Raw genomic sequence first — 19,353 nt, forward strand, 5'->3', positions numbered from 1 at the left:
CTTCCAAGGAGTAAGTGTCTTTTAATTTCATGGCTGCAATCACCATCTGCAGTGATTTTGGAGCACAAAAAAATAAATAAATAAATAAAATCTCTCACTGTTTCCATTGTTTCCCCATCTATTTGCCATGAAGTGATGGGACTGATGCCATGATCTTAGTTTTCACGTTGAGCTTTAAACCAACTTTTTCACTCTTCTCTTTCACTTTCATCAAGAGGCTCTTTAGTTCTTCTTCACTTTCTGCCATAAGGGTGGTGTCATCTGCGTATCTGAGGTTATTGATATTTCTCCTGGCAATCTTGATTCCAGCTTGTGCTTCCTCCAGCCCAGCATTTCTCATGATGTACTCTGCATATAAATTAAATAAGCAGGGTGACAATATACAGCCTTGACGTACTCCTTTTCCTATTTGGAACCAGTCTGTGGTTCCATGTCCACTTCTAACTGTTGCTTCTTGACCTGCATACAGGTTTCTCAAGAGGCAGGTCAGGTGGTCTTGGCAACTCAGTTCCACTTAATATGCTGACTTTAAAGCTATGTACAATTCTTTAGAATCTTTGTTGAACTTTAGAGTTTTGGTTCATCAAGCTGCCATGTCTACAACCTGAATTTGTTTGCTGTAATGTTAGCATGCATTTTATGGAATGAGAGGAGTTTATTAATTGCTTCTTTTTTTCCAGTTTTATTGAGAAATAATTCACGTACGTCACTGTAATTACCTTTATACTATAAAAATGATGTACTCATCATAATAAAGAAAACAGAAACAGAAAAACAAATCCTGAAGATATACACAATAACTACATTAACATTCTCATCTATTTCTTTCTAATAAAAGAGGGACTTTACAAAAATTAATCAACTCGTTATATATGGAAATCACTAGATAACATATGAGTGACTTAATATAATTAATATGTATTGAAACTTTGCTTATACAAAATTTTAATATGTAGATGTATGTGTGTATGTTCATGTGTTTGTTTATCTGCCTCTTCTCCTTAGAAGATAAACTGAACATCAAGAAAAATATCTTAGACATTTGGAATTCCCAAAACTTAGTATCATGATAACAATGTAAATGTTCAATCAGTATTACTTGAATAAAATTATTTTTCAAAATAGCTTAGCAAGTAAAGAGTATAGTACCATGAATATATAAATTCAGCCTATTCTTTACTACGAGGTAGAAAAAATGACTAATACTTTTATAATTATAATTTTTCCTTGTAAAGAATGTAGAGAGTGAACTGTAGGCACTTAAAGAATTCTAAATGATAAAATTCTACTCCAATCATGCAAAAATGCAGTGACAGGTTGAGTAACTGCTTTTGTGAAAGAAAACTTGGCATGTCTTTATATTTTCTGTTGGAAAATAAATTTTCATGAATTTTAATTTGTGAAATAGCATTTCCTTTAAGATTACTGAAAAACAGGGCAGTTCATGTTTTCTTGGGGCAGAGGTGGTGTGCGAAGTAGTTACAGTGCACTTTAGGGCCTAAAGGAAAGAGGATAACCTGCGTGATCTTTCAAGGCCCTGATTCTGTTCTGAGTTTCCATGATGCTTAGACCACATGGCTCTGGAAAAAATAAGAGACAGGCTCAAATTCAAACAGATATTAATCTTAATCACAAAAGAGAGCAAACTTCAAAAGCAATTTTTGTAAGACTTTATTTGCCAGTTTTTGAAATGGATGGCAGAGAGTTTGAGTCACTTTGGCCTTATAGATATTTGTCAAAGATCTTTTCATTCTCTCTCAAATCAGTCTTGGACTTACACACACAATAATAAAACAAAACAAAAAAAAAAGGGAGAGAGAGGGGAAAAAAACGAACAGTCTTGGACAGTAGTCTTGACTCCGTCCATATTCGTGTACACTACCCTTTCCCACTTTTACTTCATCAAATGCTTTCTTTACTATTAGGCCAAAATCCCTTAACCATCCTTGCTTTCTCTGAACCACACATTTCAAACAAAAACAAACAAACAAAGAAACCAGACAATATAACAAAGAGTCAGACTCTCTTCTGTCTCTCAGATTTAGGCTGAGTTGAGAGTGGAGCCCCCGATTTATTATGCCTGCCCTCGTTACTTGAATTCCCTGTCTGAGATTCAGGTGCCTGGGGTCTAGTTTCCATTCCAGCTTCTGATGAAAAAGAGAGAAAAGTGATAGCATCAGTCTCTGGGACAGGGTACAGCAACATCCCATTTCTTTGCCAGATCTATGACTTTTTTGATGGACACCTGTTTTTTCTCAGTGACTGTCTCAAGTCAAGGTTACTGAATGCCTGGACTGCATCTTCTTGAGGAAAAGGACTCTAAAGTTTATGTCAGAGAATGGCATTGGCTATCTGAAGGCTGTCATCTGCTCTGCCTAAAAATTAATTAATTAAAAACTTAGATTATAATCAATCGATACATAGAAATTACAGAAATCAATCACTAGCTATTAATAGTTATTTTCAAAATCACAGTCACCTTTACTGAGTGGAAAAGTACTATAATTAAGGAAATAATGACATAGAAATAGACATTTCTGCCCAGACTGGAGGAATTCAAGCAAAGGAATAGTCTCATGTGGGAAGAAAGTGCCCTTATGTGATATCTCACTAATGTAGAAATTTCAGCTATTTGGAAACCATTGAAGCAACAAGAAAATAATGCAGCCAAAATTAAAATTGTGAAATCATACTATTATAATAAGGGCTTACCAGGTGTCTCCATGGTAAAGAATCTGCCTGCCAATGCAGGAGACATGGGTTCGATCCTTGGGTCAGGAAGATGCCCTGGAGAAGGAAATGACAACCCACTCCAGTATTCTTGCCTGGAGAATCCCCTGGATGGAGGAGCTGTGGATCCATGGATGGGTGGAGTCCACCCCATGGTGGACTGCAGTCCATGGGGTCACAAAGAGTCGGACACGACTGAGCAACTGACCACAGCACAGCACTGTTATAGTCAAGTTTTCTGTTTGCCTGGAAATTCTCATTTAGACCAGTCAGGGCCTATAGCTCTCTGTAGGTGCCATATACAAGTCTATATATTTTATGTGCATTGATTAATTGAATTATTGAACAACTTTTGAGGTGGATACTTATTATGCTCAGCTTGTAGATGAAGAAATATAATTCTGTGTTTGATTCTAATATCTTTATTCTGTTGTTTTCAAGTCCCCACAGAGGTAGAAGCAATAAATTAGGCTGGGGGTTGTCTGGACTCAATTATATGACAGACAAATTGATGGCAACAACAAGGAAGGAACAGAAGTTTTTTGAGAATTGATGCAGAGCAGAAACTCTACCCAAGAGCAAATCAGCAATGACTAGCCTCTCAGCATGATTCTCTCAAATTATTCTGGAAATTCAGGGTAACAAATATAAGATATAAAAGTGATAAAAAATAGTCCATTTTTTGGATATTATACTTTTAGATATTTTTTGGATATTATATTTTCTAACTGAGAAGCTCTAGAAAACCAATTTTAAAAGTCTTATACCTAATACACAATGTGGCAAGACCATAAAATAAATATACAAAAAGATATCCATATCTTATATAAGAGCAATAGTATTATGTACTATACCAATAAAATAATTCATTTATATTAATATCAAATGTGCAGTATAGCTAGAATACCTGAAATAAGAAGTAAGAAATTTCTGTGAAAAAAACCGCGAAGCTTTACCAAGAGACATTAAGGAATTAAGAAACAAAGTAAGATGTCTACTTTGTTTCATGATGGAAAGAAATAATGTTATAAAGATTTTAAACTCTTTCCAATTTAATTATATACTGGACTAGTCAGAACTCTTTCAGTGGCAAGAGAAGAACCCAGATAAAAGTAGATTAAGCAAAGCATACACCCCCCCCCAATCCCATTTACGTACTGGGAGTCTGAAAATTTTATCTAGATTCAGGATCAGGCAGATTCAGGATGCAAATGATGCCATGAGAGCATGGGTCTGTTTGCTGGCGCATTTACTATGTTTTCACGGTCTGTTGACTCTCACACCCAGCCCTCTTCATGTCCAGCAAAACAGCCATGGGCAGCTACAATCTGGCATTGCCCTTACAACGAGTATCTCAAATGAAGAGAAAGTGAGCCAGCAATGAAACAGTAAATGTAGGTGATGATCAGCAGTGGTGGTGATTGATGGCTTGCATAGGAAAATGAGTCCTTCAGACATTCTCTGCCCCCTTAAAAGAAGTGCGCAATAGCTCTTGTGAAGTATTCTTGCCCCCAAATTCTAAGCGGAATAAGAGAAAACTGACACTATCTCTTTAGAGGAAATAAAGGGGAGAAAGGAACATATAAATGGCACTGCAGAATGTCTTCATCCAAACAGTGAGGGAATCTACAGTGGGAAATCAGCGCTATATCTTCATCAAACCAATTATGACAAGGAAAATGTATAAACAGTGAGGGGAGAAACATACACATTAAGAGACTGCAAGGTGCACCAACTGATCACAGTTTGTGATCGGTTCACAGTTTGTGAACCTTATCTGAATGTTGACTGGATATTTAATGATACTGAGGAACTATTGTTGACCTTTCTAATTTGTGATCGATTGTTTAAGAGACCTAATTTTTTGGAGCAAGGCTTCTCAACCTTGGCACTACTGACATTTAGGACTAGATAAATCTTCTTGATGCATTGGCCCCATAATCCCACTTCTAAGACATGCTCTCAAGAGAATCAGAAATGTAAATTGAGACGAATGTGCAGAGTTGTTCCTAATAGGCAAGTTATGGTATCAGAACAAGTGTATATGTGTTGGTGGAACTTATATTGTCATTCAGAGGAGAATATGAAGTGAATTTTGGCACATTAATGCAATAGAGTATTTTGCATCCATTTTAAGTAACATTTACACAGAATTTTTATTGGCTTAAAAAAATTCCTGTGACATAATATTAAGTAAATGCAGCAGCATTTCCTCTCTATATATATAATTTTTTCATGGAGAAAAGACTGGACAGAAATAAATCAAAATATTAAATCATTAGTTCTGCACCAGGTATTTTTAAGGTATATTATTGTTTACATTTTTCTGCACATTATAGATTTTCTTTCATAAGTACATACTTTAATTATGATCAGTGAGACAAGAAATATCTATCTTCAAATTGATAAAGGGCTGGAAATTCATAGAAAACTCATGTTTAATTCTTCTGAATAATGAAGAAAATGTTACATTATTTTTTTCATATGGAGGAAGTGTGGAGATAAATAATATCACAAGAACAATATTTAATCAGAAGCGTTTAATGTAAAATGATCCTGGTGCTAGCAGGGCTAACTTCTAGGTACCTACCTGGTGAATCTAGCATGGCATAAATAAGCATTAATGCATGCTGTCAAGTCACCATTACACTGCATGTTGCAGTGTGGTATTGGCATTTTGTTTTATATCTATTTTGATTTGCTCCAGTTTGAAACCATAAAACAGGACTGAAGATTTTGTTTCCTCATTTGCAGGCCTCCAGACAGTGGGGATATTCCGAGTTGGAAGCTCAAAAAAGAGAGTGAGACAAGTAAGTGAAAAGTGGAGATGATATTGTACATTTCACTTGACTTCTAGGTGAATTACCTTGTGCAAAGTTCGAGCTTATGCAAGTTCATTTCTGAATATCTTTTCTGCATTTACTGATTATGGTATAACTGAGTCCCAAGAAGTAAAAGGCGAACTCAGAAGCTCAGAAAGATTTAGGATCATACAATTGAAAGCACAATGTCTAGACGTGCCCATGGCATGTACAACAAAACAAAACTAATTTATAAACATTTTATTGACACTGTAAATGCAGGAGATTCAGAGAGTATCTGATCAGTAAGTGAAAATAAATAGAAAACAATTATATAGTACTCATTTCTACCAAAATGCAATATAAGTAATCCTGTTAATATCTCTTCTGTGAAAATGCTGCAGCTTTTTATAGCTTTAACTTCTCAAAAATAATTGTATTAATTTTCCATGGAACCATTGATTCCCCAGTTCATCTTCCATGTGGGGATCGTACCGTTCAGTTTCCTTCAGCACTTCCAGATTTCTTGCAAAAGAAGTTTGGAATTAGAGCTTCAGAAGCAGGTTCCTATGATTAGGCAGATATCTGTGTTCATGACAGCTTCATAAAAGACAAACCTTCCTTTGAGAAAAGAATTCATATGTTGGCTAAAAGAAAATTAAAATATTATTTTCCCTCTGTTGGTTCCAACAGAAAGAAGTAAGGAACCCAGCACTTCAAAAATGAAGCCAAATGAAAATAATTTTTAGTTGGATGAATCTGAAGAAACGATATTTGTTCATATTATTGAAACTAAGTGAAATGAATGCCTTCTTGTGTCTTTTTTTTGTCCAGACAAAAGGGGGTTTTCAAAAGAAGTATGTTTTCTGTTTGGTTGGTTGGTTGGTTTTATTTATAATAGTCACTTTAGAGACTATTAAACAACATTTCACATTTCACAATAGGACTAGCAGGAAGAAGATAGCATAGTAACATTTCTTAGGCCTCCTGTGCAGAGCTGCAGAATATTTTTAAAAATGTTACCTCACTGAATTCGCCCACCAGCTGAGAGACAAGCCCTTTTCACCCACTTCTGAGGCTTAGAGAGATAAAGACATTTAATTCAAGGCACACAGTTTAGATCAGGCTCTTTCTACAATCCTTTCTTTCAGCGTGCGCATGCATGTGTGTGTGTGTTCTCGCTCAGAAAAGAAACATGGTATGTTTGAATGGTCATGAATAGGAGTGGTGCCAGTGGAAGCCTTCTTCGTTCTGGCTGCCTGGTGCACGCTAAGGATGAGTAGTCTGGAATTGATGAGCCATTCAGGACAGTATTCTTATCAGGTGGCGAGGTGGCTAGTGACAGACATTATTCCTCAGTTATATCTTTATTCACCCAAAGGAAAACTTTTGCATGGAGATTTACTTACGGACTCTCCAAAAAAACATATATATATATATATATATATATATATATATATATAAAATAAGTAGTCAGATTTCAAGCATGAAGTATGCTCCACCTCACCATTTGATCTTGCTATATCACTTCATAACCCCCTACACTTTTTCTTCAGAACAATTGTCATAGTATTAAGAGCTAATTAGTGATTGATGGGATTACCAGTTTATCACCTGTCTGAGAGCTGGAAGAGGGGAAGGGCTTTGCCTCTTGACTCATCACCATATTTTGAGGACCTTTAAGAAGGCCCCGGTACACAGCAGGTGGGCAGTACATCCTTCTTGAATGAATGACAAAGCACATAAACATTTACAGAAGTTTACTGCCTAGAGCAGATTCATAAACTCACTAACTTATTTTAACAGCAGAGAACAATACCTAAGAGAAGTTGAGCTGCCAGAGATGAAAGTAGGGTGTAGAGTTATGACTTCCTTCTGGCTATTGTGTTTTCCTACTGTGATAAATGCTAAAGGAGTGACGATAATGATGAAGGCAGGCAATCTTCCTGGAAAATGTTAATAAAGCTACTTTGACAAATCTAAGGCAGATTTTATTTAGTTATTGTCACCCTTCAAGCCTCAGAGAAACAAATGGTTTCTCAGGGTGTTTAATTTCATTGTTTGCAGAAAAATCTCTTTGCTTCCTTGTCTAGTATTTGTGGAAAATGTCAGAATTCCAACGTGGTAAAATTGCTGACATGCAAAACTGCTATACAATGGATTAATTCCTCCCTCCCACAATTAGAGTTGACCTAAGCCCTTAGCTCTTCCTCCCCACCTCCTGGGTGTCATTATCAAGCCCTGCTGCTTGTGTCATTAACAGTAAACCCACTGATACTTGTATTTAATAATTCATTTCCTATGTGTATATATATATGAAAGTGAAAGTGTTAGTCACTCAGTTGTGTCTGACTCTTTGTGACCCCATGGACTGTAGCCTGTCAGGCTCCTCTGTCCATGGGATTCTCCAGGCAAAAATACTGGAGTGGGTTGCCATTCCCTTCTCCAGGGGAGTCTTCCTGACCCAGGAATCGAACCCGGGTCTCCTGCATTGCAGGCAGATTCTTTACAGTCTGAGCCACCAGGTGGCTATAGATATACACATATATATGGGCTTATATGGGCTTCCCTGGTGGCTATATATTTATATATATATATATATATATATATATATATATGATATATGTGTGTGTACATACACACACACACACACACACACACACACATATATATTGTGAAACTAACACTTTCACTTCATATATTCAGGACTGGGTTTGCACAGACGCTATAGATCAAGGTCGCATGTTGTTTGCTTCTCCTTCCCGGGGTCTGGGTAAACCCACTCCTTGAGGCTGCATGTCACAGCACTTCTTTCGCTGGGTGCTGAATGTTGAGGTGTGCTGTTCCGAGACTGCCACTGGACTCTTGTCTTTCCAGCTACGTGAGGAGTTTGACCGTGGGGTTGATGTCTCCCTGGAGGAGGAACACAGCGTCCATGATGTGGCTGCCTTGTTGAAGGAGTTCCTGAGGGACATGCCAGACCCCCTGCTCACCAGGGAGCTGTACACAGCTTTCATCAACACCCTCTGTATGTAATCCAGCCATCTGCAGGAACGTCTTACTGGGATGCCCCACTCACTCATCAAAACCTTGTGCATATGTTTCCTAATAGCTATTTTGACCTGATTTATCTGTCTCTAATGATCGGGCTATTGGGGGAATTTTGTGAGACTTACCCTGGGGAGAATTGGCAGGAAGAAAGTTGCCATGAAACAAATGGAAGTAGCCAAGAAAAATTGGGGATGCCTTCAAATGACTCTAGGATAGTAGAAAGTGCTACAAATTGATGCTTTGGAGTAACAGAGAGGATTGAGTCCATGCCTAAAAATGAGTTTGCATTTCTGGAACCCAGAGTGAGAAAGGGAGATGGGAAATATTCCAGGTAGAGCCCAGGACCAGGACTTGCAATGTGGCTGGTTCAGGACTAGAGGCACAGATCCCCAAAGGAGAACAGGAGGGCAACCGGGAGGAGGAAGTGGCCAGAACTCTGTGAGGCTCCATGCGTTCCTTCCTGCTGCAGGTGACAGGCTCACAACAGAGAAGATCCCAACTTTGCACCGGGTCTCGCTTATTGCCAACAAAAAGTCTACCTCTTGTGTCCTGCTCAACCGACCAGGGCCTCCAATCTGTTAGAAACTCAGATTTTAGAACATTCCCACATGGTTTGTAAATGGGCTGTGATCCCTAAAGTATGTGAGGATTTCCACCAAGGGAAGGAAAAAGAAGAAAGTAAGGGAAATGACATTACCTTTCTACCCTGGATTAGAATGATTTCTGTGGGTGTCACATTTCCCCAGGTCGCATTTATCTTTCTATCCCTCATAGAACCTTACTGTAGAATTGCTAACCCAACGGTGGGGAGCAGGAATGAAAGGTGACTTGCCTTGTTAATCCCTTTCTGAAGACAGTTAAGCCGGAAGGGTGTGACCTCCGCCTTGACTTACTCAGAGCCCCTTTTCTTGCCTTGCTCAGTGCTGGAGCCAGAGGAACAGCTGGGCACCTTGCAACTCCTCATCTACCTGCTACCTCCCTGCAACTGCGACACGCTCCACCGCCTGCTGCAGTTCCTGTCCATCGTGGCCAGGCACGCTGAGGACAACGTCAGCAAGGACGGCCAAGAGGTGCGCACCCCGCCGCTGCCACGCATGCTCACCTCTTCCTTTTTCCTGTTTGGAAAGGGAGAGCTAAAAAAGAATAAGGCGGCTTCCCTGGTGGCTCAGCAGTAAAGAATCCACCCGCCAATGCAGGAAACGTGGGTTCAATCCCTGGGTCAGGGAGATCTCCTGGAGGAGGGTGTGGCAACCCACTCCAATATTCTTGCCTGGAGAATCCCATGGACAGAGGGGCCTGGCAGGCTACAGTCCATGCAGTCACAAAGAGTTGGACACGACCGAGTGACTAAACAACAATGCATCTCAGTGCCACCTGGTATCAGCTGCTAAAGACAGGTTCTCCACAGTCCTCTGGACGCCTCTGGAATGTTCTTGTTGGACTTGGCCCCCAATCTGAGGTCTTAGGCTCTGGTGTTCTTTGGTGCTTCAAGGTATTTTCCACTTTCTCCCTTAAACAAAGGAGAGATGCTGGCCTCAATTTTAAGCAAGCAACTTATTTAATCTTAACCTTAACAAGAGACCTGCTTCCCTTTTTTGAAACCATGCAGTCATACTTCTCCCTGACCTTTTATTCCCCAGGAGATCTCAGACCGTTCACTATGCTAACATGCATTGTAAATCAATAAGAAGGGGCCAAAGACATTCCAAGCTTACTTACCTCAGGAGCTTTCTATTTTAAATCCTATTAAGCAGAACTCAGCTGTGTCATGGATTCATTTCTGTAATTGTCAGGTTCCTTTCCCTAAGGCCATGCTCATATGTAATTTTTTTCGCTTTAATCTAGAAAGGCAATTCTACCTTTCTTATCCTCGTCATCCCTATCAGTGTGAGAATGGAACTTCCCTGAGTTAGCTGTTTATCTTCATAGCAGTTATTAGTGAAACTCTGCTGGCTTCAGGTTTCATAATATGACACTGACACCTTCCTTCAGCAGACACTGCTCTTCATTGGATATACTGTAATTCGCATAATTGTTAAGTAGTTATATTACCCGACTGGGTGTCAGCCTTTATTGACTATAAGCTATAGAATCATCTGCCTAATCATTGGGTTAAGGCAGAGCCCTGTCTGGGTTCCTAGGTACATGAAACGCCTCTCTGACATTTCTTAAGTACTATGTGCAAAGAAAGTCAGGTTTTAGGTGATTGAGAAGGCATTGAGGAAAGCAAAATGTCCAGTGGAACTCACTTGTGCCTTTTTAGAATCATTTTCAGACTTTCTTTCAGTCCAAATGCTGAACAAGATTGCATTGCCTATGGCAAAGAAAAGAAAACATCCTTGCATGTGTGCATGCTAAGTCGCTTCAGTCATGTCCGACTCTCTGTGACCCCATGGACTGTAGCCCCCACCAGGCTCCTCTGTCCATGGGATTCTCTAGGCAAGAATACTGGAGTGGATTGCCGTGCCCTTCTCCAGGGGATCTTCCCGATCAGGGATTGAACCCACATCTCTTACATCTCCTTCATTGGCAGGCAGGTTCTTTACCACTAGTGCCGCCTGGGAAGTCCCCCCTTCCCCGGGAATCATGGGGAGCCCACCCTGGCTGTGAACACTTGGTAGCTTTATAACTCACTGATTCTGTGTTCTTGGACAAATCTGTTAACCTCCTAAACCTGGATTTCCTTACCTAAACTTTGGAAACAAAACTTCTTCAACTGGTACTGCACAGTCATTGAGAAAACTAGTTTATTACAAGGCATAGAAAAATATGCTGGTAACAGCAAAGTTGTACGGGACGCAAGCGATGACAAGGCTTTCTAGACACACTTAACCTAAACCTTGAGTCAAAATGAAGGACCAGTAACCAAAAATTAGAGAGACAGAGGAAATATGAGGAGAGCATTGCTTCCATGAAATGTTCAGAAGTTACAGGAAGATGTAGCCCACACAGCCATCTTGGACTAGAGGCTGCATCATGGGAAAGTACTGATGAGGTCTGAGAGGAAATTGGGCTAAGTTCCCAGAGTCCTGAATGCTTTTGTCAGCGGTAGGTGGTTGATTCTTTTAAGCCATGAATCTTTGGAAGGATTTGACTAAGGTGATATAATCTATGTTGTAGATTGGTTTGAGACAGGAAGAAAGTGAGTCAGGAAGGTTTCATAGGAATAACGATGTGGAAAATAGCACTTCACATTATAAATGCTTCCATATGAGAGTGGCCTTGGTATCTGAATCATGTATGTTCTGAGTACTTACTCTGTGTTCCTCTAAACCAGTGAGCATCGTTCAGGAATTTCCTAATTCATATTCCCAGAATGCCATGGCATCCTAGAAGGTGGAGGGGGTAAAAACACAAGGCAAATATAGAATTAGAAATCTCAACACAGAGTCACTGCAGAACTCCAGAGATGAAGTGATGAACATGGACCAGAAAAGTTAGGAATGGCTTTGCAGAGGAGATTGAATTGAAACTCCATATCAAAGGGTGTGCAGGGCTTAAGTAAGCAGGCCACAGAAGTATGGCCTAGGAATGGGAGTTAGCTGGAAACCCCTCCTGGTAGAAAAGAAGGGCAAGGGAGGAGGAATGAGAGAGAGATTCTTAATTCACGATGTAAGTTGGTTTGGTATGAGCAGGTAGAGAACTCAGAATGAGCACACTGGAGTGAGAGAAAAATTCAACTGTAAAATACAGTCAAGAAACAAAGCAGTTTTCAACTTTTGCTCTTACCTGTTTGTTAGTTTGTGCTAGGTGTGTTACCTGTCTGTGGGGGCAGTTATTACGCATTGCAAAAGGAAGAAAAATGATGCAGAGTGTCAAGGAGCTTGGAGGCCCACACAGGCTCTGCTAGCACCTTACTACATGAAATTGTTTTTATAAAACAGAGGAAGAGGAGGGAAAATAAAGTCGGGGTAGGGGGAGACCTGAACTTCCTCTTTTATAAGATGAATGTAATATATCTTTTCTAATAGGTGCTTAAATTCCCATGCATCACTGATGGGATCTTAAAGATGTCTAAAAGAAGGGCACGAGAAAAATTATTGACCAGTAAATGAGTGCTTTAGGGGCAAAAATAGTGGTATTTTATCAAATGTTTTGCTATCTTGGGTTTGTTTTGCTTTATTCCATTTTGTTCAGTTTGCTATTTGCTTTGCTCCTTAGGGGAAAAGAGAAATTCCCAAATGTAAGAAAGATTTCATTTCCTCTAGAGAGAATATTGCAGGAACATCATGGAAACGTCTAGAGCAGTGGTTTTCAGGTTTCTAAGAACTCCCCGGCATGGCATGGAATATGTGGTGTGAGTGTATACTGTGTGTTTGTGAGAAGATTCATAGCTGGTGGCCAGTCCTTCAGAGAATCTTATGAGGCAAAAAGAAGTTACAGACCACTAACACAGGCCAGGATTACGGGCCTTTCATGAGATACAGGCCTCAAGGAAGTGGAAGCTTGGCTTTGGATCTGTAGCAGGGTCAGTACCTAACTATCCTCACCCTGGCCGGGTTTTGGAGCCAGTTTTCCCAAGTGCCCGCTATGCTGGCTTTGCCAGCAAGAGTGAGGGGCAGAGACTGCCTGGAACCAGGCTCTGTGCATCACTTCCCTTGTCTGTAAAATAAGGATGACGGCAGCAGTGGCTTTGTCTTGTGAGTAGTGAGAAGGAATCACAACAGTCTGTGGAAAGCCCCTAGCCCAGTGACTCTACGTGCTAAACTTGAAAAAGTTTTCTATTTTACTGACGTATAGCTGATTTATAGTGTTGTGTTTATTTCTGCTGTGCAGCAAAGTAATTTGGTCATATAAGTACATTCTCTTTCATATTCTTTTCCAGGATGGTTTATTACAGGGTAGTGGCTCAAGTAGGGCTTGCCCAGTGGCTCAAATGGTGAAGAATCTGCCTACAGTGCAGGAGACCTGGATTCGATCCCTGAGTCAGGAAGATTCCCTGGAGAAGGAAGTGGCAACCCACTCCAGTATTCTTGCCTGGAAAATCCCATGGACAGAGGAGCCTGGCGGGCTACAGTCCATGAGGTTACAAAAGAGTCGGACACAAGTTAGTGACAGAGCACACAGGAGCACTCACTGTATATATCTCCCTGTGCTCTACAGTAGGACCTGTTGTTTATCCATTCTATTTATAAGTTTGCTTCTGCTAATCCCAAACTCCCAATCCTTCTCTCCCTCACTGACATGCTGAACTTTTAATAAATGTGAGCTATTCATATACGGCTCAGAAATGATCTAGGATGCTTATTTAGAGATAAATGTTTTCCTTGAATTCTCTGATAAATAACGGAGCAAGCCCAAGTGCACATTATATTAGCCAGTCATAGAGAAAAGTGATGGGGGCAAGCGTGCGCGCGTGTGCACGAGAGATGCTGTAACACGCGGGACAAAGGTGGATGCCGTCTGTGAGCAAATCTCCTTTCCAGTTTAAAAGACAATTAAGCTATTATAAACAGGGAAGACCCAGAGGGATAGGGCGGAGAGGGAGGTGGGAGGGGGGACCGGGATGGGGAATACATGTAAATCCATGGCTAATTCATTTCAATGTATGACAAAAACCACTGCAAAGTTGTAAAGTAATTAGCCTCCAACTAATAAAAATAAGTGGAAAAAAAAATAAAAGACAATTAAGTAAAACAAAACCAAAACAAAAAAAAAAAAAAAGCGTTAACAAACCACAGCAGCGTGGTCTGCAGCTGGAATCTTGGTGCATTTTAACAGCGGGTTTGTGTTGTATTCCCAAAATAGCACCAGGAGAAGGCGAGCAAGTGGAAGCAGGGTTCTGGATTGTCCTTGTACTAAACATTCTTTTCAAAGAAAACAAAATCTTCTATTTGACTGTGTTGTTGTTGTTGTTGTTTTAATTAGAAAACCCCGATATTACTTTAAGAGGGAAAAGGGAAGCATTCCAAATGCCTCTGAGTTCTAAAGGGATGAATTTGAAAATAGAGCACATTTGGTTTTATCCTCAGCCATGAGTTTCCAGGAAGAGAAGTGAAAAATAACATGAAAACTTGTCAAGTTTTATATCAATGAAAAGAAACAAAGGAAAAACGGAATTGAACTGTTGTACATAAAGGGCAATTTCTTAAAAGTTCCCAGTGTTTACCACATGAAATCATTACACTTGGCGGCAAACCTGAAAACGGCCTCGCCTTCTAAAAATAACGCACCCCTTTATCTTTACTTTAGTGGTAATGATAAAGAATCCACCTTGCCAATGCAGGAGACGCAGGTTCGATCCCTGGATTGGGAAGATCCCCTGGAGAAGGGAATGGCAACCCACTCCAGTATTCTTGCCTGGAGAATCCCATGGACAGAGGAGCCTGGTGGGCTACAGTCCATGGGGTCGCAAAGAGTCGGACATGACTGAGCTACTGAGCACCCACACAGGCAAGTGCCACGCTGGGCTTGCAGGGCCGGGTAGCCATCCGCTTAGTCAGGGCTCCATGGGACAAGGTGGGGACTCCAGAGGCTGAATCTCAGCTGTGAGTCAGGAACTGATTCTGTGTTTGAATTTTATGCTCTGCATCCAACTGCTTCTCGAAGGCCGTGCAGACCTTCCCAGGCAAAGGAACATCCCCAAGCAGCCGCAGTTCCCACCCTCACCTGGGCATTTATAGGTTTTCAGCTGATTTCAACAGGAGAAATAACTGGCCTAGATCAGTGGTACTTAACCAGGAGCAGGTTTGCCCCCCAGGGGACACGTACAATGACTTTCACCTGGCCCTCACCAGGCCTTCCTGTAGCACCCTCTGCCTCGCTGAGCTTCCTGGGGTGCCTTGGCATATTTTATCTATTTCTGTCTTTGCACACAGTGTTCTCACCACTGTGAAGGTGCCCCCTGCACCAGCTCCTCTGTTTTGCAGCCTGGCAAACTCTATTCTCCTTCAAGGTTTTGGGCAAATGTTGCCTTCTCTTTGGAGTGTCTTCCCTGGGGCCTCCAGAGTTGATAGTTTCATACTTTATCCTCGTGTGTGTGTGCTCAGTCAGTTCAGTTGTGTCTGACTCTTTCTGACCCCATGGATGGACTGTAGCCCGCCAGGCTCCTCTGTCCATGGGATTTCTTAGGCAAGAATACTGGAGTGGGTTGCCATCCCCTCCTCCAGGGGATCTTCTTGACTACTTGTAACTGATCAATTGCTTTTCTCCTCTAGAATGTGAACCCTTTAAAATAAGGAGTGGTTTGTGATCTTTGTTGAAAAAAACTTTTGAGTAATTAGAATCCATGAAAAATGCCTATCTATGGTGGGTACTGAGTCGATGGAGTAATAAAGAGATGATGGGTTCATGGATGAAGGGATAGAGGGATGGATAGATGGTCAGTTGAATGGATGAACATCAATATTTTTTTAGAGCAGACAGGATAGAAATTTTATACAGTACCAGTTTCACAAAAACAGCATTCTAAAATTTTACTCAGTATGCTATTAAGATGACCACTGAGCTATGCTTCAAGATATGAAGCAAAAGGAAAATATGATGCCCTTCATGGATTCTGACAGAGATGACGTGGTCCTTGCAGGAAAAAAAAAATGAGAAAGTAAAAGGATTCTATTGATTATTTAACCACTCAGTGTTTTGAAACACAAAAATCACAACCATCCTTGTATCCTCTGCTTCTGTAGGTCACTGGGAACAAAATGACATCTCTAAACTTGGCCACCATATTTGGACCCAACCTGCTGCACAAGCAGAAGTCATCAGACAAAGAGTTCTCAGTCCAGAGTTCGGCCCGCGCTGAAGAGAGCACAGCCATCATTGCTGTGGTGCAGAAAATGATTGAAAATTATGAAGCCCTGTTCATGGTGAGTGTCCCGTGTTTGGCAGGACATCTCAGTAAGCTGCCTTTTGATTGCCTTTTGGTGGCATAATGAAACAGGCACACCACCTTTTGGCTCATAGTACTGGTCATTGACTGAATTCACTGGAAGCCAGGCAATTTCAATAGGAATAGATATGTACATACCTATGACATCACTGTAAGTTTATGATTCCAGGTTTAAACAAACATATCCAAATTAAAATTTCACTTCATTGTCTCCTAAACAATAGTCATGTTTTGGAGTCATTTGATTAATTGTATAGCAGTGTCCTTGCCCCCAAAATTGATAAAAAGACTTCTTTTTGGAATTATATGTGGCCCCCATGAATTCATGTATTTATAACCATCCTCAGCAGTGGCCCCTCCTCCAAGGTCAATCTGGAGCTTCTGCTTCCTGCATGAAGCTCGACCTTTCTTCCCTGTGTCCTTCTCACATCACTGTGCCAAGTCACTTCTCTGTCCCTTGAACCTATTACTGTTCCTATTGCTGTTTATCTTAACATTGTGTTGAAGTCATGTATGGCTATTTCCCCCAGTAGATTATAAATGCATTTAAAACACAGGCTGTGCCCTTGTTATCTCCTCTCTGTATCCTCTGTACAATTCTGGAAGGCTCTCCATCTGGCAGGCACTCAGTAAATATTTTTTTGATTTGTATTGAATTACTGGTTCCTGTTTTCCTTCAGAAAAACTGCATTGCTAGCTCCCACTTCCCTTGGATCATTCGAACAAATGCCAACTCTCTTCTGTGTCTATTCACCACTTGTAGCACATGTCAAAATTTGCAGGAATCTTCTTGATGGTTCTTCATACATTTTTTTTTTGAATTTGCAAATGCTCACTATACATCCTACCTATTCCACTAGAGCCTTTAATGGCTTCTTCAGCTGAGTGTGCTAGTTCCCTCTTTTGAATTTCCCTAATATTTTGTCTATGTTTATCAAAGGCCTTGCATTAGATTTATTTCCATCCTTGTCTTATATCAGTTATTTTTGTAAATTTGAGAGCCAGTGGTTTAGAATATTTGCTCTCTCTGTTGCACCTTTGCGATCATGACCAAGTAATTCAGTATTCAATAAGCATCAATTTCAGTTTTTGGGAAATGGGGAAAAAATTAAAATATGACCTGTTTCCCAGGGCAGTTCCCAGAATCCTTTGATATGTGAAAGCATTCTGCAAACTGTAAAATTCTATGCAAATGTTCATCAATAATTGTATGACTTGGGCAACACAAATTGGCTCAAATCTTAGCACTTCAGCACAACAGACAGAAATATCACATAAATTTTAATCAGATGTTTAGTGGACAGGCCTCCTGCTGGTGACATAGGGACCCCAGTTCCTTGCATTTTGAGACTCTTCAATCCCCTAGGATTTCATGGGCCAAACCTAGAAGGGATATCCATCCTGCCTACTCCAATCCCATTGGCCAGAACTCAGCCACAAACTGTACTTCACTGCAAGGGAAATGGAAGCCACAAACTGTACTTCACTGCAAGGGAAGTGGAGAAATGAATTCCTTCTGGATGCCCAGGAGGAAGTGAAAATGGATCTACTGCAGTGAAAAGTTCACTGAGGTAGAAATGTATCTTGCTCCTCTTTGAGTCTCGAAGGCACTGCCTATGTGTGGCATGCAGTAGACTCTCCAAAAAAAATGGAAATTTTCATGAACTCTATATAAATTTCAGGGCTTCCTTGGTAGCTCAGTGGCAAAGAATCCACTTGCCAATGCAGGAGATGCAGGTTCGATCCCTGGGTTGGGAAGATCCCCTAGAGGAGGAAATGACAACCAACTCCAGTATTCTTGCCTGAGAAATCTCATGGACAGAGGAGCCTGGCAGGCTACAGTCCATAGGGTCACAAAAGACTTAATACAACTTAACAACTAAACAGCAACAACAATATAAATTTCACCCTTTAGCCAAAATCCTCATAATTAATTACATATTTTGGAGAAGGAAATGGCAACTCACTCCAGTACTCTTGCCTGGAAAATTCCATGGATGGAGGAGCCTGGTAGGCTACAGTCCATGGGGTCGCAAAGAGTCGGACACAACTGAGTGACTTCACTTTTTCTTTCACTTTGGGTGAATCAGATGTTTGAATTTTTCAACATTTTCATCAAATTTAAAGTCACATATCATCTTGCCAAGTAGTCTTGGCATTGCTTCATGCTCTGTAGATTTAGAAAAATTATAATAATACCTCTTGTCAATCTGAATTCCATTCTCTAAATTCTGTATTCTAAGCAAAGTTCTTTATGTGAAACCACAAACCATCAGACATTTCTTTTCAACTCAGATACTAGCAAATTGCTTCATGTCCTCCTTCAAAGTCTAGTTGCCGCCATTTTAATTGTTCCATTCCTCTATTTCCATTTCCCACTGCCTAGATTATTAACAGCACCAAAAGAATGTCAATACTCAAATCTTTCCCAGCATTTTCCAGATCTCATCTCTGTCTGCCATTCCCTGTAGAGACTGATGTCAGAATTCTCTTGGGTAGTAGCTCATATTTACGTTCCCCAGTTGTGATCTGTACTTCTCAACAAGGCCTTCTGTGGCCACCTTGTCTAAAATACAGCCCACCACCATGCACGCATATCCTCACTTCCTATTCCCACTCCCTGCCTTTTCCTCTTAGCACTCATCATTACTCTTAAGGACTTTATTCATTTCCCTTGTGTTTCCCCACTAGAATATAAGCTTCCTGTCGGAGTGAATTTTTGTTCATTTCTATCTACTTTCTTTACTTCATTACTCCTACACCTGGTACATGGTGGAAACACAAGAAATACTGGTTGGATTAATGAATGACTCAATGGTATCTCTGTGGCGTATGATTTCCGTATTACTGATCCTTACTCCTTATGAAAAGGTATGGGCATGGAGGAATTAAGGATACCTTTCTCAGAGTAAGTTAACCATTCATGTAAGCACTGTTGAT

At 40.5% G+C, this 19,353-nt stretch overlaps 1 protein-coding gene across 5 annotated transcripts in view; it reads left to right on the plus strand.

Annotated features, from left to right (window-relative positions):
* ARHGAP6 (Rho GTPase activating protein 6) overlaps window positions 1-19,353 on the plus strand; it is a 511,877-nt gene that overhangs the window by 463,578 nt on the left and 28,946 nt on the right. For all 5 annotated transcript variants that reach the window (XM_070464131.1, XM_070464130.1, XM_020911576.2 and 2 more), the window contains exons 6-9: window positions 5,485-5,540; window positions 8,409-8,559; window positions 9,504-9,652; window positions 16,211-16,390. In XM_070464131.1, the coding sequence (XP_070320232.1) occupies window positions 5,485-5,540; window positions 8,409-8,559; window positions 9,504-9,652; window positions 16,211-16,390 (536 nt within the window). The remainder of the gene's footprint in view (window positions 1-5,484; window positions 5,541-8,408; window positions 8,560-9,503; window positions 9,653-16,210; window positions 16,391-19,353) is intronic.

The sequence above is a fragment of the Odocoileus virginianus genome, unplaced genomic scaffold, assembly GCF_023699985.2.
Source record: "Odocoileus virginianus isolate 20LAN1187 ecotype Illinois unplaced genomic scaffold, Ovbor_1.2 Unplaced_Contig_16, whole genome shotgun sequence".
In the NCBI taxonomy this organism is placed as follows: Eukaryota; Metazoa; Chordata; class Mammalia; order Artiodactyla; family Cervidae; genus Odocoileus; species Odocoileus virginianus.